Raw genomic sequence first — 21,356 nt, 5'->3', positions numbered from 1 at the left:
CTTCCAGCAGGAAGCAGGACATTGAACTATGTTGCTTATGGTCACTTTAAGCTAGCAAGATTCTTTTAATACTTTAGATTTTAGCATGTTCTAAAAAAGGACAAGGTATTTATCTGTTAATCAGAAACCGCTGCAGTCATAAAGGAGTAAAAAATGCCTGCAGGCAAAGGAGACAAAAAGAAGATGTCAGCCAAGAACAGGAATACTTGAGAGAATAGGAAAAAGTATACAATTCTCTGATCACACTTTTGAAGTTCCCACTGTACAAGTAAATAACCACATTAAATTATTTTAACCTAATAACTAGATGTACTACTAATAGAAGAACCACAATTATTAAAGTTTTGTCTCATTAGGAAGGCAGGATCAGTGTCATTTAATGTTACAACTGTAAGTTGTCAAAACACCTTAAAGTGAACTGTGGAGCTATAAATGAAGAATAAAATCTTTCATAAACTAAAAACATTTTTCCCCCTTCCACATTTATACTAATAAAGCCAGATCAATTTCTCAATAAAATTTATATTCTTTGACTTAAGAAATTGTCTACTAAATGTGGATGGAATCTTAATTCATAGATGTATATATGGTACAACTTTAACTAGCATCTTTCTTTTTGTATACTAATCCTGAGATTTGGAAGTTGAGGATTTCTTTCGAATACAAAGTTATAATTATAAAAGAAGAAATAAACTTTCATTTTAAGAACTACTAACTATTTGCAACTAGAAAGAAAAAAAAACACCATCTCCTAGAAACAAGAAAGAATGGTTGTTCCAGCAACAACAGTTCTTCATGACTCATCGTGTGCCTTAATTCCTTATCAGTTCAGAATATGCACAAATCTGACGAATGATTTCTATTCAAAAAGAACCCATAGCGGCTTTCTGGGCTGCTCTAACCCCCTGTAGTCTTGTTGGTAACTGGTAGCACAGTCTCTGCGTCCTGGTGAGAATGAGAAACAACTTGTCGTGGTTTAAGCCCAGCCAGTAACTAAGCACCACACAGCCGCTCACTCACCCCCCCTCCACCCAGAGGGATGGGGGAGAAAATCGCGAAGGAAAAAGGTAAAACTCATGGGTTGAGGTAAGAACAGTTTAGTAGAACAGAAAGGAAGAAACTAATAATGATAATAACAATAATAAAATGGCAATATTAATAAAAGGATTGGAATATAGAAAAAGAGTGATGCACAATGCAATTGCTCACCACCTGCCAACTGGTGCCCAGTTAGCTCCCGAGCCACCCCCTCCCCACCAACTCCCCCCAGTTTTGATACTAGATGTGACATCACATGATATGGAATATCCCTTTGGCCAGTTGGGGTCAGCTGTCCTGGCTGTGTCCCCTCCCAACTTCTTGTGCCCCTCCAGCCTTCTTGCTGGCTGGGCATGAGAAGCTGAAAAATCCTTGACTTAGTCTAAACACCAGACAACAACAACTGAAAACATCAGTGTGCTATCAACATTCTCCTCATCCTGAACCCAAAACACAACACTGTACCAGCTACTAGAAAGAAAATTAACTCTATCCCAGCTGAAACCAGGACACAACTTAAACAAAATCCATGGATCAGTGGGAGTAAATGCAGGGAAAGAACATGTCCACATACTTCTCATTTAGCTGTCTTACCAGTGATGGCAGATGTTGCCCAAGATCTAACAAGCCCAGAAGTTGTCTTGCTATCTGACATCCTAATCACTAGCTGTCTTAAATACAGAATTTGAGAATAATCTAAAAATCTGAATAACTTTGTCATGAATAAAAACAGAGACACCATTATAAATGGTGAATTGCATCTAGATTTACCAGAGATGGAGTAAGAATGAAAATGAAAATTTGAGATAGCTTTCACTGTATCCTGTGTTAATATATACCAAAAAACTTGGAAACACCTAAAGGGTGACCCTGTCTTATAAAATACAACATAAAAGAGATCACAAACATGGTAATTAATGTCACTCTATCTCTTAACAGAAGCCATGGTCACATATGAGTCAGTTGTAGTTGAAAGAAAAAGGCCACTGAGCGTTCAAAGGGCAACATTCAATAGAAACAGGCTTTATTAAAAAAAAAAAAAAAAAGGCAGCAAAAGAACAAGAACAGGAAGGTATCAGCTGGCTAAAAAGACTAAGGATAGGATCCTGCATAAAGGATGTTGGAGTCCTAATGGACAACATAAACATGAGCCAGCAGTGGACTCTTCCGGTAAAGAAGGCCAATGACACACAGGACCGTATCAGCAAAAGTATAGCCAGCAAGTCAAGAGAAGTGATCAGTCCCCTCTGCTCAGCAGGTTAAAGACCACATCTGGAACACTGTGTCCAAGTTTGCACTCATTAGTACGAAACGAACATTGAAGTATTGAGTAGAGTCCAGTGGAGGGCCACCACAGGAGCACCCGACATGAAAGGAAAGCTCAGAGTTGGATTTGTTCAGTCTTAAGAAAAAGAATGCTAAATTGTGGAGGGGGAAAAAGTGTCTTTATTGCTGTCTATGACTTTCCATTACATAGTTAAAAAGATGGAGGCATGCTCAGAAATCCACAGTGAAAGAACAAGAGGCAACGAACACAAGCTGCAACAATGGAAATTCTGATCAAATAACACACTGCAAACAAGCTGTACAGAGAACTTGTAGAATCTTCACCCTTGGAGTTACTCAAAACTAAGCTGGATATGATGCTGAGTGACCTGACCTAGCTTTAAAGTAGAATCTAACTTTGAAATCAGACCTGCTTTGAGCAGTGACCTGCAACTGTCACTTCCAACCTAAATTATTCTATGATGTTCCTCTAGCTTCTTCAGCTGGAGAACAAGGATTTCAAGGCATGTCACTTACACCTTACAGAGCCATGGTTGTGTAGACCAAACTAGACAATGTGAAAGAGAAAGAGAAAATGCTGCAGGCTGGTTTGTTTCTTCTATTTCTTTATTAAATGATTCTAAGAACTTAACAGTGACAGTAAAATAACTGATAGGTATTAATCTGATGCACATAAACTGGGTGAGAGGAGAATTTACATATGCCTAATAAGTAACCAAAATGGAGAATTCTTTTGAGTCCAGTTATTCTACATAAGACTCCTGAAGTGCATTACAACTTCAAACCTTAGCTGATTAGTTCATCCTCAGGCCCTGATTCTGATGCGATTTATACATGTATAATATTAAATCTAGATAAAAATCCTTAAGAATCAAGACCTTTTACCACAATGAAGTGCACAACTGTAATTTCTTTTGATGATCCAAGTTTCACATGTATTATTGTATATTAAACTAAATCTAATCAAAGACTTGTAGGTGGTTCTGCACAAAAGTAGAAAGCCCACTTTTCCTTTCCACAGAAAAATAATTTTTCCAAGATGCTGCAAAACATAATTAGTTACCTTTTTATTTTCCCATTCTTTGATGGAGCTGCTGTGTCCACTAGGAAGCTGCAGGATACCATCTGTACCAGCAGATAGCAGTGGAGGTTGAACCTTACTAAGGATCTTCGAGCAGAGTCTGAGAGAATCAGTAAGCTCAGACAAGTGCAATGTATGAAGATGGCTCGTCAACGCAGAAATCATCCTGAGCAACAGCTGAGGCAAGTGCTCTGTCTGTATTTCGATATAAGTCTCCTAACAAAGTAATAGCAAAACTCATTAGTTGTAACACCAGATTCCACCCTGAAAGTTATTTTCTGTAACAGTGCTACCTATCATTTGCTTAACTGTGTTCTAAACATGTGGAACATGGAAAAAGGAAAATTAATATCTTAATATCCAAGAACAAGAAATACATGCTTTACTTACAAAATATTCACAAAATTAACTTTACAGTTGGGTAAGCAACAAATAGAAATATATTTAGCTCTTTTTCAGAATTTTACATCTTGTTCATTACACAGCAAACACATTACAAAACATAATAAGGCTAAAGAATGCTACTACTATTATTTTAATAACCTTAATATAAAATCTTAAGAATGAAAGATAAACAAGTTATTAAGAACTAAAGGGAAAACAGGCTGATTGCCATACCTGACACAGCACTCTCATACTTCTAGTAGGCTTTGAAATGAGAAAGCAAAGAATTGAGGAAAGACAGGTATAGAAAACAGTTCCAACAGTCTTTGCTACATTAAGCAATGCCAACAGAAAAAGAAGATACATCTTACCATGACATTTAAAGGAGCCTTAAAAGAAAGCTGCATACCTAAACTAGCATATCAAACTACAAAAGACTATACTTGTAACAAATACAGTGTAGTTTTAGAGAAAAGAAGTCGAGGACAGACAAAAATTTTCAGGTATAAGCACCATAAAACCCACTTTGGTTATATCCAACCAGTTTATCAAGAATCATACAACAAAACCAAAATGTGTCCTAAAGGTGTCCACCAATTTATGGCAATATATTTTCAGGAAAAACAATTAATAAAGCAGATATAGTATTTCTGTAGACTGTAAATATACAGAATCCCAGTATTAGCAATAAATAAAAGCAATTCTTACCAAAGAAACTATATCCAATAAAAAATCCACTAACAAGCAGAAATTTGTCAGGGGTAACTCAGATTGCTCACTACCACCTCCAGGCCCAGTTTGAAGTCTGGCATGTAATGTCCTCCTGCAAAATTCAAATAGGGTTTTACAATATTCTTCCCTCCCCCTCACATTAACAACATTTCTGTAACTTAATGCAAAGCTGTACACATCAGGGATAATCCCCACAAACAAATAATCAATCTCATTTTATTGTTAAGTAGCTCATTTGGCCCCATTGCATGCTTTCAGAAAAAGCAGCAAGCAGCCTTTCACTGTAAACCAGTCTTCATAAAATAAGGAAATGCAGGCTACAAAAAATTGCATTTGTGACTCCACCATATACAGCAATATTTACTAGTATGAGCATGGGCACCAATAATAGAATTAAGGGATAGCGTTACTGGAAGCACAGTAATTTTGAAGAGATCTAAACCCAAGGCATTAAACACCTGAGATAAAGACAACCAAAAATGAAGTAAAAGGCCCATGAAGCTTTAAAGCTGTGCAAGAAGAAAACAAAACAAGCTCTTCTAAACATCTGCTTCAACTCCAGCTGACTGCATTGTTTTACTATTGACAAGAATTCATAATCTGATGAGTTTTAGTGCTGAGTGAAGTAAGAACACAAATCCCCTGTGAAATCATGTTGCAATCTGACTATATTACAAGCAAAGGATATGAACAAAGGAATAAAATTTTGTTTCTTCAATTCATTTATTTTGCTGGGGGAGGTGGTGAGGGCAGTGTCACATTTTCAGTACTTAAGACAGCACACTGTGGGCTCATAGACAAGTTAGTGTCCAAATACCTTAATACATCATTAAGCTATTCCATAAGCAATGAAAAAAAATTTTCTACAAATTTCATTTGAAATCCCTACATCATCTATCCCTTGCAACAGCAGTAACACCTGCTCTCCGGTGGTCCTTTGGTCCCCCTACCTCCCATTAATATTTTCAGTTCTTGCTTATTTACTATGTTCCCTCCCGTAGCCCTCCTTGCTACATACAGGACTCCCACACTTTTTCTTCCCTAAAAGACCGGTGCAAAAGATAACATATTCCACTAGCCACTTTTGGTAAAGCTGATGGGTTTGCTAGACACCCAATGAGTAATCCTGTACTGGACAGACAGAACAAAATAAACTAGCTTTGAGATCACTCTGGAGTTTTCCCTTCAGCGGAGGTGCTAATTCTGTCTTTTGATTTTACCCAGACACTGAGTTCGTGAGAACTCAAGCTGCTGAGACCACGAATCACATCTGATTGAAATTGGCCAAAATATTAAAGTTAAAGGGATGAGGAAGAAAAAGACTTACAGACTAAATGATCACATTAGAGTAACTTCTTTGAAGAAAAAAAGGTGATGAAACAAAAGTCAACTTCAACTTTACACACACGGAGATTAAGTATTATAACCTACCTACAACATTCTTCAAACCAACGAGCAATGTAATCCCACATATAATAAGGCTCAAAAGAATTAAAGAGAAGATTGGCAGTTTTAATCAATTCTGCTGTTTTCTTGTTTTCTCTCAGTTTGCTGAAAGAAAATAAAAAGAACATTCTATATTTTTACATTTCATTTCTGAGTTAGGTAACTACACATCACAGTGAGTTTACCCACTGCCAGTTTACACTAAGAAATTTTCCTCCCCTCATCCCTACAGTGGTTGTTGCTCTAGGGCTCAGTATATTGGCAGGCTCCTCATATCAACGTCTTTTCACAGTTGCTAGGTTTCTTCTCTATCTTTTCTTCAGTATTTGTCTTCTAACCATATTTTTAAAGATCCATTTTCCCATGATCATTCCTACAGCTGTTTCTCCCCCCAGCTTTGAACTTCCCTCTTCTCCCCATGTTTTAAGATATTCAACTCAAATCTTGAAGCTCTTTTTATCCCTGTCTCTGGCTGTCTTGTAGCACTCTTCATTTTTACTCTAGAAGACAGCTCATCAGCCCACTTTTTTTTTTTTTTTCCCCCCAAGAACACAGATGTAAAGAATGCCACAACTAATCTATACCATTGACATACTGACTTCCAGCTGTATCAAGCAAGCATTTTTGTCATGGATAAAGAATAAAACATATGCTTAATATTTAAAAAAAAAAAAAAAGCCATAGCCCTTCAGACCTTTGCATTGAACACCGAAATTGTAATTAATATCAATGGATCCTGTATCATGAAGAAACCAGGTCACAGTCCCACAGGCTTCACAGTCATGGTTTCAACAACAGAAAGATATATTATTTAATACAAAATACAGTATACTCATTATTCACCTGCTTAGCTGTGTGTGGTCTTTGTTGAAAGAAGGTTCTGCCTGAAGCTCCAGTTCTGCTTTGCACTGTGTATATAATGTTCGAAACACTTCAATCAATACATCCTCTAGGATCGCAGGGCCTAGGGAGAAATACCAGCAATCACAGTCTTATGCATTATAGTACCACTAACAGTCCACATCTAAAAACTACCCAAATCGTTAGCTAGCTTTGGTCACTGAAACCATAAAATTGCTTCTGTTCAATTTCACAAACCACCTCAATTTCAGAAGGATTTTTTGCATTCCAGAAATACACAGGCAATTGCTATTCCCAGGAGTATACAAAGCACAAGCAGAGTTCTTTTCCCATACAATTTGTGTACAATGACTGCTGGATACAAACACACCTAGTTCAAAAGCTATGCAGTCACATCAGTATAGCCCCTGTTCATGTCAACACACCGTGTCTCTTTGAGGGATTATTAGGTCAGCTCAGTAACATGTAAATGGGACTACATGGATTCCTGATCAAAGGTAGCTTTCAACCAGTTTCAAATACCCACCCATAAGCTAGGTCATGCTGTTATCATATGGAAAATATACTCAAATATTTAAATGCAAATATGAGGTTAAATATTTTGAGCATCTTCCTTCCTTTGCCTTTAATTTGAGGCATGTTTTCTTTAATTCCAGATATAATCTGCAGGATACTTTTTGAAATAGCACCTCCTTCAGATTTGACCTAAATCTCAAGTTTGAAGAAAAAAACCCAAACTTATTTTGAAAGGAGTTCACAAAGTGATTTTGCTTGAAATATCCTTTGCTTTTTCATGCTTTCTCCTAACCTCACTGAGCTGCCTTCAGTGAAAGTGTGCTCACTGAGTTAAGTAGAGATCCTATTAGCTTCTTCCACCTCAGTTTCCTGAAAGAATCCTCATACCTCTGCTTACTTCATGAAATCTTAACATACACATTGGCTCTGAAAATTTAAACTGACCTCCAGAAATCACAAATTACCAGGAAGATGACAAATTATTGTCAGATACTTTGTTCTTTGCAGTCTGTCTTAACCACTTCCATTCAGGTTGTACTCTTTAATTGTTGTATTTTTACGTTTTTATTATCCCATCCCCAAATCTTAGGATAGACTTCAAAAATTATTTTGATCTTTTTAGTCACCTCCAAAACCGTTATTCCAAAGAAAAAGGCAAGATATTCAACACTTAACTGTTGTAAATACTTTTGCCTCACCTACTTTTGTCCCATACTCCTCTGCAGATAACTGCTAAAAAGTGCATTTGAACACTTAAAATAGGCAAAAGGAAAATTAAGGAAAAAAAAAACAACACCAAAAAACCCACCAAACAAGTCACCCACAAAGCCAAAAAAATACTGGCTTCCTCTGGATAAATTCTTCCAAGAAAAAAAAAAAGAAAAATAATGTCTTCTTGTTAATATCTCTTATCTCTGTGTATATTAGAAAAAAGAGCAGATTATTCCCAAAAGCAACAGCTGAGATTTAAAATAGTGAAAATTACTATTTGATTAAAGAAATGGAAAAGATCCAATCTGCATTTCTTCCAACATGGAGTCAGTTCTCTTTATGATTTTAATTTACTATTTCCTATGTTGGAAGTAGAAGAAATTGCACTTGGTAAAAGGTAAATATAATTAATACATTAAATTATTAGTTTGGAAGATCTAAGAAATCTAGCTAACCTGCCAGTACTAAGAAAACAGTTTTTTCAATTTGACTATCAAGAGAGAAAAATTCTCAAAGGAAAACCATGTAAAGCAATTTAAAGACTAGAAATAATATTAAGTAATATGAAAATTACCTAGTTCAGGCTTATCCAGCAAACTGATAAGAATTCGAAAAGGCTTTAAGTCTTGCATTAATGTGCTTTCTTCTCCATGCCCATTAACTTGTAATATTCCAATCATTGCCTACAAAGACCAAAAGCATATAACAACAACAAAACCAGAAAACAGTTTTTTAAAGAAAGATGCAATAAAAAAGCTGTATATAAAGGGAAAATTCTCAGTAGTGGAGACCACTATTTCATTTTACTGCAGCTCATTCTCTCCATGCTTAAGTATTCTCTCAATTTTGCCTATGAGAATATTTCTGTGGAACAGAACTTGGTAAGTTTTATATACTTAAAGTCAAAACAAAATATTATAAACAGATACCAACTCAAAATTTCAGAAGATTAAAAGAGAAGAGATGAAAAGTGATGAAGAAATTGTTTGAGAAGGTAAAGCATGTAGATATTAAGGGCTTAAGTAATAATCGGTCCATCTAGGAAATACCCACCAATGTGACAGAAAACTTTCTTGACTAAGTTGAGTAGAAAGCAATGACAACTTCAAAACAAATGGGAAGACTGAGTTTCTACACTGAAGCAGTTTAGGGAATGAGCTGCAGAATTAAAAAAAGTCCAATGAAAGTGCCACAGATTTTGCTTACTTTTCTCTGTGGCTGGCTTCGCTGTCTGAGTCAGAACTAGTTTCTTTTAGAGCTTCTTAAAAAGGAGGACAAAGAAGAGAAAGAAGAGAGATGGGAAAGAAGAGAGGCAGGAAAACAGGTTTGACCTCACTATCTGCTATAAACCAAGTATTATCAGCCAGTATCCTGAAAGAAAAGTCTTCTGTACTTGAATATGCCTTTAGAAAGTCAGAATTTTCAGTACATTGTATCAATGAATAAGATGGGGGTGGACTGGATAAAAGAACAAAGAGACTGCTAGGGAAGAAGGCAGAAAGGAGAAATGCTTTTGAAGTCTTTCAAAAGACAGCAAATGGTTTTAGAAGGCATATGCAATTTGTGTTATGTAGAGCAAACCACTGATTTTAACATCCGTAAAAAAATTTTAAAGCAAAAAACAAGTGAATTATCTCTGTTATAAAAAACAGCCACTCTCTATTCTGCTGTAGCAGTAGTGCCTGCTACCAAAAAAATAAAAAAATAAAAAAAATTAAAATGGACTATATCAACCCTACACTGTTGTTAAATCTTTTCAGACAGAAAAGCTTTAAGGACTGATTAAGCTACAAAGATAGACAAGTTTAAAAGGAATACCACAATCTATTAACAAATGCCTAAATGTTGCTAAAAGCTCACCACATTTTGTATAAAAGGTACATGTCAAACTGTATCTCATTCAGGTCTCTCCTCTACACTTGAATAATTTCCAAATCATCTGCCATGAGAGGCAGAAGGGTGACAAGAGAAGGGTGAGAGAATGCCAACGAGGTGCTTGCTGCACTGGAATTCTGGGGTCTCTTCCTCATCAGCAGAACAGCAGATCTCATGCAGGTAAAACTGAAAGTGCTAGCTCTATGCTAGATATCAGCTTTAAGTTGTGAAAAGCTAAATATTCTTATCTCAGCTACTAATATTGTAATGCCCATTCCCATATATAGCACCGCAATTCTGACTGAATAACAGAAAAATCCTGACCTTATCAATTTGCCTTAATGATAAAATATCTTCCTGATTTCAAGATCAGACTCACAGCATCTTGAAAGACATGTGTATACTTTAATTACTGTGAGAGCACAGTTCCTGAGGTCAGATGATCTCAGCTCACTTAACAAGGCTTTAAGGGTTCAAATAGTATGACTGCCAATTTGCTCGTCTATTCCCGACTGCCAGTGGACAGCAGAAAAGATGTCCCCCTTGCTTAGAGAGGACGAAGACTCTTCTTACTCAGACCTTCTAAATACTATCTGATCAAATTTTTCCAATTCCCAAGACACAGAAAAGTTTCCTTATCTACAGAAGTAGAAGAGAATTCTCCAACTCCATTTTACGAAAGAACAGGCTCCAGTGCACTGGGCTCATAATCAAGTATCTTCCATGTGTGCTACATTCATAGTGGAAGAGGGACAAATCTAGTATTTGTCCTGATCATATTGTTATCCTAAACAAACACATTGTCCCATGTCTTCATTTTTCCACTGAGGAAGTTTTAGAAGAGTAGGACACAACACCATAAAAAGACAGAAGTTACATGGCCACATTGAAATGGCAAGTCAAAAGATAAAAGATACAGTAACTTTGATCAGCACCCATTTACGAAGATATATGCGACAATAAAACATCGTATAGCTACCTGGACTAACATTTCCTTAGAGAAGGTGTTGAAATAGTAAGTGGCATGCTCCTCAGGATTGCTGTGCCTTGTACTTCTGGGTCCTATAAGGGCACCATTGTTATCAAAACCTTCAAGCAAACAAAAGACAAGGCAAATGAATACTTGTCTTAACAGAATAATTTTGCCAATTTCTTTAAACTAGAAATCAACACACTGGCACTGATAACTTACCAAGATGAAGTCCAAGTAATGTTGGCAAGAGAAAGATGATTTCATAGAGTTTAATACAGGAAACTAAATGATACTTCCATGCAAGCAGTTTGCACACAACTTACAAACTTTAGTTTTATGCAACATTTATAAACCAAATTACTTCTTGTACAAAAGAAACAAATGTTCACAAACACTGCACGAACCACATAGTCCTACAGTATCTTCAAAGAAACCTGTCCCACAAAAACATTTCAATATTAATATTATTATGAGAACACAAAATTCAGTATTTTAAATATAAAGAGATGATCACCAAAACACGCTGACATGACCAAGGCACTTAGAGAGACTATCAGTCACATTACACAAAATCAATAATTTAAATTCAAAATTACATGAAGGGGACAGATCTTTGTTTTGTAAGTTTGTATCTTTTCTTTTACCAAGTAAATATTTTATTCTACAAAAAATAGGCCTAAGGAAAAAAATAAAAATAAAAAATCAAGAAGTCGGTCAGGATATCACTCTGTTCCATAGAAGACTTTTCCACAGTTTTTGTTCTGAATTGACAAAAATAGAATGAAAGCCTGAGAAGATACATGCCCTTTAGCAGCAACTTAAACCAATAATTGTTAACAATGGTTAAACTAACCTGGATTTAAAGATATGTAACACGATTTTTATGCCTAGGGAATGTTAACAGACCACTCCCAGCTATAAAACAACAGGAAGGAATACCCGACATCAGAATTAAATAACGTCATATAGAACATCAGACTTCAAAGAGTCCTCCAGCATAACTGACTCCCCTCTCCCAATGTTTTATATTAGGAGTAGAATATCATGGTAATATAAAAGCAGCACAGTGTCAAAAGTAAAACAAGCAAAAAAAGCTATATTGGCAGAAGGTCTATCCAAATATATAGTGAATGGAGGCACTAGCTGTTCACTAAACAGGACCAGGAACAGTCACTGTAAAACTGTCTTCTGAAGTTATATTATCTTTCAGTGGAGACTATGCTCATGAAATAGCTGTAGAAGAAGGTTCCACAACTAAAAAAGCAGCATGGTATTTTAAATACATAAAATATCTTTTTCAATGACAGCAAAAAACACATATAATCCACCAAATCTAGATGAAACATTAGTGCAGTTTTTAATCTGGAAATTATTTTTTCCCTAAATTGGAAAATGTAGGTACGGAGCATGACCGTGCATTTCACTGTCTTTCTTTAAAGATGAGTAATTTGCAAGTCAGTGTCTTGAGAAATGATTAACTAAAGAAACCGGGATTTTTTCATATTTATCTTCTAAATCCCTGCAACTTCTACAGCAACAAACCCAATCCCCTCATGCAAAAGACTGCTGCTAACTTCATCCCTCCCTTTATAATTTCAATTCTCTCTCACATACCTTAACAACTTACTTCCTTGCTCCCCAATCACCCACAAGCTACCTGCCTCTGGTGTCTTAACTGTCAGCTGGAAAAGATGCAAGAGCTGCTGGGAAGGGTTCTGGGTAGCCTGAGCAGCACATATGTGCTTGCTGGTGAGCTGGGAAGTCAAACAAAAAAGTTAACAGCAGACTGTAAAACAGTCTTCCCCTCAAGTAGAGAAACCACTTTATGTCTCTCCATTCAGTCTCCAGTTTCTGTGACACTCTTAGGAACTCCCACGTCAGAGATCCTGACTTCTCTCAAAGTGGGCTGAAAGCAGTTTTAAAGACTAACAGGCCAGTTTCATGTGACCACAGGCTTCATCTCCTTAAAATAACAAGGCTGAGTAGGAGTAAATGTTTTCTAAAATTTTCTTATTTCTAGTTTTCTAAATATTCCCTAAATAGTCAGTCTTCTAAATAGCTATTATTCTCTGCTACCCTCTTCTGATTACACACTGGTTTTGTGTAAAAAATTAAACATGTATTGTATTCATATTCTGCCACTTAGTAGAAATAAAAGTGTGCATCCTGTCATTGATTGATTTTTCCCCCAGAAAGGCATTGAAATAATATTCTAGTTGTATGGAGAACCTAAGTGACTGCTGAGTTGCTAATTCAACCACGCAAATATCTAATGAAGATTAAAGTTTGCATACTCAAGCCTCCATCAATGTAATATCAACATTTTTCAACATTCTTTTATTTTCATCCCTTGTATTGCTGTTGTGTTCCAACTGCCATTTACACTCTATAATGCCTGTTCTCTGGTTTTTCTATTTTATGTTTTTAGGGAGACAAAAGTTGCCTTTCACTATCTACGCAGGCCTAGCGCACCAGTCTCTACTCCAGAATGTGGCCCATAACTGCTGCTATAGGAAAATGTACCAATAATTTATATGAACAGGAAAGAGTTCCAGCATGACATTCTTCCATCTTTTATGGCCACAGAAAGACAGAGTGCCTTTCTTCCTTATGATACAAATTAAGTACTTCATTTTTCCAAGAATCTTTCTCCACAATATGGCAAAATACTGCTAATGAACATATGATCCTTCCTCCACTTTTAGTGAACAATGAAATGAAATACAAACCTACCTAGGAGCCATGCATAAAGCCTTCGGTTGAGTGACATATCCCTGCGCAGTACTACATGAAGGGCTGCTGACAAAATTCTGATCATGTCTGGACGTGTTGCCTGAAGAAGTTAGAAATACGATTAAATTTAACTATGAAAAGTAATACTTTTTCTATGCTAGCAGCCTAACATGCACTAAAACATAGTTAATTTCATGTTCTGACATTTCTAGATTCAGAATAGTACAAGACAACATAATCTTGCTCTTAGGAAACCAAAATATGATTATTATTTGGAACAGGCACTTTGTAATAGTATGCACCCTTTATGAACAGCAAAAATACTTGACTCCATTAACAGCTCATTCCTTTTACAAGACATTTCATTTTGTTTATGCCTTCCAAGGCAAAAGCCTTGGAAACAAATTCAACTAAAATCCACTGAAAAAAAGAAAAAAAAAATCACTGAAGAATTTTAAATACCTTTCAATCTCTTACTACTTTCAATGTTTGCGTCAGTCTTAATATTAAAAAAATGTTGTATTTATTATTTCACCATTCTAGCACCTGAACAGAGACACTCCAAATATTCCTACAGTAACTGATAAATGTGAACAAATCATTTCCACAAGCAAGAACACAGTTCTTTTTACAGGAATGTGCAGTTTTTTCACAGTTTCTAACAAGTGAGAATCAACCTTGTGTATGTTTTCCTCCAGGAGTAAAATAAATCATGGATCATTTAAAAATAAAAAGTAACTAACAATAAATGCAGTCCAAAAAAATTACCTCGAAGTTGTAAGGTCTATCTCCCACTGCTGCTAGGGCTAACTACTCACCCAGTACCAAGGATCATTTTCAATTCTCTAGTGTTCTGAATAAGTTATGCTAAGAGGATTAACTTTTGTTGCTTTTGAACACTGAGAATTGGAAACTTGCACAAGACTAGATAATTTGTTTTCTCATCAAATTAGAGCAAATTAAAAGCTTCTGCATGGACTAAACATCATAATTCATATTGGGTTTGCACATACAGAAGTTACAAGTTAACTTCAAAGTTAACACATCAAGTTAAAAAGCAGAAGAACAGAGATCACAACATGAGAATAGCCAAACCTATCAGAGAAACTCTTACATATGACTCTTGTTCAAGCTTGAAGAAAATCATTAACAAAGACTGACTAAATACTGCTACTTATTTATGAAGTGGAGTACATTTAGAAGCTTGCCAATTCATTTCTCTTGTGTTAATAACTTACCTGGCTCATGTGGAAAGGAAAACAAAAAAGGATAAGGTCCAACGTGCTCCTCTGAACTAAAACACTGGTATCTTGCACTGATGTGCTTACTGCTTCCACCTGAAGTAATGGCAGACCCCCAAAATAGTTATTTACTGGATTATTTTAAGAGAACACTCACAGAATAAGATCAGTTTTTTATAAATAGTGATATGTATGCAATCAAGTTATTTTAAAATTTTGAATAATGAAACAAGATAAAACAGGAAAATAAAGTTTCACCACTGAGGAAACATAACCAACAGATTCCCTGAACTATACAAAATTAAGCCTTTGCTTTTTTATACTACCAATGAATATCTTAAGTTTAAAAGACAAAATAATACTCTATATTATTTTTCAAAAAATACAACAAGAAAATTCAACCACTTTTAACTGAAGTGTGTCACAAATGGAAAGTTTTATACAAAACATAAGCAGTTCTGAAACATTAACTCAGCTTTGCAACACTTTTATCATGCACAAAAACATCAGCTTAACTGGAGCTATAATAAATAAGTGTGCATTTTTATCTCTTCAAAGGCTATGTAGAAAGACAGAGAAGACATCTAACCCCCCGAAGTATATTGTTATATAAATAACACCAAGGTCTTCATTGTTCCAAGAAAACATTACCATTAATTCAATGTCACTGCCAATTATGTAGAGTTGATCCTCCATTGAAAGCTTCCTGTTCAAATGGGAGAGGACATAGGTGATCCCAGGTAAGCGAACTGCAGGGCTTGTGAGGAGGCTACCCCAGAGAGCACTGTAGAACGCCGACTGATCCACAGCCAAGGCAACCTTCTCCAGCAGCGTGTTCGTTCTGCAGTAGAATCAAGTCAGCTGAATTAGGGCACATATCACAGCCCTTGCCCCTGCCCCCAATTTTAATAAATATAAAAATAAGTTGTTACAGGAAGGTCAAAACTTTCTTTTGAGAGCCAAGAGAAGCCCAAATTATACACTGAATCTTATAATGCAGCCTGAACAGAGTCATCCAACTAGCAAGCCTGTGGGCCAGCCTGGCTTGCAAAATGCTTCTGCCTGCCCACAGCTTCTCTTTATGCACTCCTTATGTTCAAAGAGCCAAATAACATCCTCATCTGCTACTTAAAGCCAAGTGTTGCTACAGACAGAGGTTTCAGAGAGACAGCAGGAAAGCATAGCTACTGAAGAAAAGAATGAAGCAAATGGCTTCTGCCCTCTCATTCCTTGCACTGAGCACTTCTGGCAATAACAGGGCATAAAAATACCACAATTCTTTGAGCAAAAGCAATCCCTTCCCCATCCTCATTTCTGCCCACTCACGTGGCAGCACCTCTACACCCTATGGCAGGCCCCAGGAGGCAAGCTGAGTAGCCCTTTTTCCCTGTTGTAGTGATGCCAACTACACTGTGTCTGTCTACCTACGCAGACATAGAAAAAGATGTTAAATTGCTCTTCACATAAAAGTCGTGAAAATTCTCGATATTTCCAACTTCAGAAGCTAGAATATGTGTGTGAACAATTCCAAGAACTCAAACTCTTGGAGTATAACTTCATCCTTTAATATGTTAAGATTTTACCCCAGCACCCCAGTCAAGGTAACTCAAAGAGGGCTTTGGCTTGCTGGATAAGAAGAGCTTTTACCTCCCAGGCCACTCTGCTAGACATAAGAGTAATAACCTATAAAGATATGTAAGAGACAGCAATAATCCACCTAAGTGGTTTAATAATTTAGATATCATGAGTAAATCTGAATGATTGAAGCTTTGTTTGTTATCTTAAATTCAGTTAAGGTATGTATTTTAGGCCAGGAATAATATGGCAGTACTACCTTAGAGAAGTCCCACGGAAAAGAAGCAAGCAGCATGCTCCTAACATGTATCTCAATCCGTAACAAGAATCATAGAATCGTTTAGGTTGGAAAAAACCCTTAAGATCGAGTCCAACCGTTAACCTAACACTACCAAGTCCACCACTAAACCATGTCCCTAAGCACCACATCTACACGTCTTTTAAATACCTCAAGGGATGGTGACTCCACCACTTCCCCAGGCAGCCTGTTCCAATGCTTGACAGCCCTTTCGGTGAATAAATTTTTCCTAATATCCAATCTAAACCTCCCCTGGTGCAACTTGAGGCTGTTTCCTCTTGTCCTATCGCCCGTTACTTGGGAGAAGAGACTGACATACAACACTAAGACTACCTAATGTCAATTCTCTTTCGATAACAGGAACAACTAACAGTTAAGTTATCGTAATTAACATTAAGAATCTTCTACCATACTATTCCATTACAATTAATATGACTGGATGAAATTAAGTACCACCTATCTTAAAAAAAAAAATCCACATACAAGTATTTAATGAAAAGTTGCAGCAAAAAAACCCAAACAAATCAAGCATATCACCTTATTAACATATCTATTCTTACCTTTCATAATACTCTGATCCCTCCTCCAACCCAGGCAAAATCCCAGTTAACAGTCCTTGCAGTCCTGGCTTCAATGTTTTCCCCAAAGGGAGGTAATAAATCTCATACAGACTCAATAATGTTGGCTTGACAGACATAGCAGCATTAGCAAGGAGTGGAAATAGTCCAGAACTGTGAAAAATAAAATTTATCTTTTTTTAGGAAGCTTCTCACATGAGACAATTTAATTTATATCTCAAGACTGTTACAGACATGTCTGGTGCAGTTATAAGCATCAGATCTTTATCTTACAATTTTGCACAGGCATAGACCACCACACAATATAACTGCCTTCCAGATTGACAGGTTGGTATGTCAAGATTAACATTATGAGCTTTATTAGTATTGTGATAGCAAGCACTGAAAGCCCTGAGATGACTGTGTCTTTCACCAATAAAACAAATATGATAAACCAGAAGCATCTCTGCAAGACAAAACATTCATTTTGCCCATGTTGAACTACATCACAATGGAACATCATAAAGTATTTAAAAATACATTGTCTTTGCACTTAAGAAAAAACAAAAAGAGATGAGAACATTTGAGGAAATTTATAGAAATACTTTCCTGTAAGAAAAGAAAAATAATGGTGTTTTACTTCACCAAGTAACATAAAGATAAATTTTGAGATATTTATACTGTGAAGTAGCAACAAAGTATATATTTACATTAGAAATTCAGTCTGAAAACAGATTCTCAAACTAGCAGTGAACCCACTGTTCATGATGTAGCATTTAAAGGATTGAAAACATTGGAAGTATGTTTTGAGTTGACTATGAATGTAAGTTCATGAAAGTTACAAATGTGATCAGCTAAGAAGTTACCTATATACTAAAAACACTTTTGCTATTGCTACTAAATATCATAAGTTATTACAATCAGTACCAATAATCAAAGGCATGTGAACACAATTGCAATTTGCAAAATCACTGAGGATTCAGGTCAGAAGACCCCTGACACATGAAGAAAAAAAATGAAAGAACAATTAAAAAAGGTAAGTTCGAGACAAGGGTCTTAAAATATACACATAAAAATCTACTAATTGAAATAAAAAATCTTTGTGGATACAATGTTATCCATGTTACAGGGGGGGGAAAAAAATCTTTCCAAAGTACAAAAATGTAAAAATTATTTTTGCTTTTATCTGTCCAGAAGTGCCAATTGGTTTCTTTTTTCTGCAGAAAATGTCTTTTTGTTCAATAACCACCACACTACCCCACAGTCTTTTTTTGTAAGGCTACTACTCATCCTTCAAGATTTCATGTTCAGACACTGTCATTCTGCTTTCATGAAAAATACTGGAATCTTTGATAATGCCTCAATGTGAGTATCAGTCTTCCCCCAAGCATCAGTAACAATGGCTTTAGTTACATTACACAAGGTAGCATTTTCCACTATCTTAGAACTTACTGTTAACAAGATATTGCAGCTACTGAATCACTGCACAAGCAAGAAGAGCAAGCTATGAGTTGACAGAATCTTTAAAAACATGTGGAAACACAGAACTGAGACACTCCTCTCCTCCCCTCACCAAATGTAACTATATATAAACATCCTGACAATGCAAGACAGAATAGCTGATATTAAGGCATGCAATTTATCCCCAAGCATTAATATACACCTTTGCTACCTAAACATAATTCTATTTCATTCTAGGATTTCTCAAACTAGTGAAATTTTAATCTCCAGGGATAGCTAAAGATTAAGAACCATGTGTGAGTGTCCGTACATACATATGCATACATGCCTCTATGCATTATATAATAAATAGCTTAATGTCTTGCCCGTCCTACCTAACCAAAAAACTATTGGAAGTTTAGGAATCAGTATCTTTTCACTACACTTACTTTTCAAGGTTATCCTAGAGACTGACAGCAAGAAAAATTTTGTACTTGCCCCATGTTCTAACAAAATGGACAATCTTTCTGTTCTGTTGATTTGATTGCTTGGAAGAGAAGGTTTCTTGCAATAAACTATACTTAAATTCTTTTCCATACCACTTCAATTACAACAGAAGAATGTAAATTGAATAAATGGAAATAAGCATTAACACTTCAATTACTGAACGTACATGCACAAAACTTGGTTTATTTCAATGAAGAAATAATAAATTCCAGGTTTTCTATCGCTAAAGTTGGTTCCTAACAAAAGCTTAGGTGATCTGTTTATCTTCTGATATACAATATTCAGGAGAAGAGTACTACACAAGCACCAGTAACATGAGGGAGAGAAATTGACTGATTCTTGCTATACAACAAAGCAATATTATTAATATAAAAAGCAGGAAACCAAAAGGATCTCAACTATGCATTTGGAATGGAGTTGTTTAAACTATTGTACCTGTAGAGGAAAAGATCTTTGGCCAAACGCTTGGGTCCAATGATTTTGAAAATGATCTCATATGTTTCAAGTGCCTTCCGATGAACCCCTCCCGGCAAAGCTGGATGAAGACATTGCGCTAAGCGCTTGCCTATAGTCAGCTTTTTCGGTACTACCTGGTACTTGGCGTTGTTCTGTAGCACCTGATAAATCAACACATTAAGAGAAACAGCACAAAACAAGTTAAACATCAAATGCACATTTTATAAATTAGTTCCTGAACATGGTCAGTAAGTCACAACACATACCTAGATTACAACAGAAGAAAAATAATAGTTTTAAGATGTACTGTGAAGCTTTTTCTTTGCAATGTCTTTCACTTGTACGTTTGCTATAGATGGAACTGCCAAGGCATTTAAAACTTGAAATGGCCTCCTTACTTACTCATTTTACTTATCCTTTTGAGGACAAAAATTACTACCTCCATTTGTTAAAAATCAATTGCCAGCAGCTCAAAGAGGACTATTAAACTGTGGGTGGTGACTCTGGGATAACTTTAAGAAACCATCATAGAGTGAGACAACATACAAAACTTTACCAATGCCTGAAAATGTATAATTACTTCAGGACTGGAACACAGAGTTGCATTTACATCTTAATATTTTTCTTTCCCAACATCATAGCCTTCGCTTTATATTCACATTTAGGAGAAACTGTTACAATCAAAAAAATGAAAGAAACGGGACTTTATACAAAGAAATTATGCCACTGGCATTGCCAACTGTACTGTACTGTCATTCTTGATTTTCCGCAAGGTTTAAAGGGTAGAATGTAAATGCTTCAGACCAGTAATTTTCTGTGCGAAATTCTGCAAAGCTTCATATTGGTAAAATGTGTGTCTGTGTCAAGGGTACTTTATGACCCTGACTGGAGATCCCTAGAAACACATAAGACTGATTAGAACAAGATTTTTAGGGATATCAGGATCTGTATTCATTTGTAAACTGCTATTAAAGATCATGATGATATTGCACATTCAACTTAACTGTTAACATGAATCAGAATGGTAACATTCTCTGGTCAATGAATGATTTGAACCCCATTTTATAACTCATGCTTCATAAAATATTGCTGATATTTATACTTGCTACTATTTTTCACACTATTTCAATAACATTGAATGACATTAGAAGTAAATGTTAGTAATAAAAAAGACATTGCATTTGTTTCCACTAGAAATGTAAATACCTTTTCCCTTTCCTTACAATTACAAAGGGTTAAACTGTAAGTCTTAGAAAGGCATTTGTTTGCTCCTTGCACACACCCAGCATTTGGCTCAGATTGCTAAAATACTTGCAAGAATATTAGACTGCTAGAACTTTGCACTTCCGTATTTTTACAGCAGTACCCTTTGTCAGTTCCTGAATCTTATTCAAGAGCACTGTCCTGGTTTTGGCTGGGATAGAGTTAATTTTCCTTCTGGTAGCTGGTATAGTGTTATGTTTTGGATTTAGTATGAGAAGAATGTTGATAACACACTGATGTTTTCAGTTGTTGCTAAATAGTGTTTATACCAAGTCAAGGATTTTTCAGCTTCTCATGCCCAGCCAGCGAGAAGGCTGGAGGGGCACAAGAAGTTGGGAGGGGACACAGCCAGGACAGCTGACCCAAAGTGGCCAAAGGAATA

At 36.1% G+C, this 21,356-nt stretch overlaps 1 protein-coding gene across 7 annotated transcripts in view; it reads right to left on the bottom strand.

Annotated features, from left to right (window-relative positions):
• Window positions 1–21,356, bottom strand: part of DOP1A (DOP1 leucine zipper like protein A) — a 68,736-nt gene that overhangs the window by 34,581 nt on the left and 12,799 nt on the right. For 6 of the 7 annotated variants that reach the window (XR_012653028.1, XR_012653029.1, XM_075046501.1 and 3 more), the window contains exons 3-13: window positions 19,691–19,872; window positions 17,312–17,482; window positions 15,530–15,719; window positions 14,876–14,974; window positions 13,638–13,737; window positions 10,911–11,020; window positions 8,631–8,739; window positions 6,812–6,932; window positions 5,954–6,073; window positions 4,499–4,613; window positions 3,389–3,622 (exon numbers count right to left, since the gene is read on the bottom strand). Coding sequence is in view for 5 of the 7 variants with exons in the window: in XM_075046501.1 (XP_074902602.1) it covers window positions 3,389–3,622; window positions 4,499–4,613; window positions 5,954–6,073; window positions 6,812–6,932; window positions 8,631–8,739; window positions 10,911–11,020; window positions 13,638–13,737; window positions 14,876–14,974; window positions 15,530–15,719; window positions 17,312–17,482; window positions 19,691–19,872 (1,551 nt within the window). In the remaining 2 variants the exon portion in view is untranslated. The remainder of the gene's footprint in view (window positions 1–3,388; window positions 3,623–4,498; window positions 4,614–5,953; window positions 6,074–6,811; window positions 6,933–8,630; window positions 8,740–10,910; window positions 11,021–13,637; window positions 13,738–14,875; window positions 14,975–15,529; window positions 15,720–17,311; window positions 17,483–19,690; window positions 19,873–21,356) is intronic. The other variant, XM_075046503.1, reaches the window with a different exon arrangement.

Source organism: Buteo buteo, chromosome 15 (genome assembly GCF_964188355.1).
Source record: "Buteo buteo chromosome 15, bButBut1.hap1.1, whole genome shotgun sequence".
NCBI classification, from domain to species: domain Eukaryota; kingdom Metazoa; phylum Chordata; class Aves; order Accipitriformes; family Accipitridae; genus Buteo; species Buteo buteo.
Note: the sequence above shows the minus strand (reverse complement) of the source record. Positions and strands in the feature narration are given on the sequence as shown.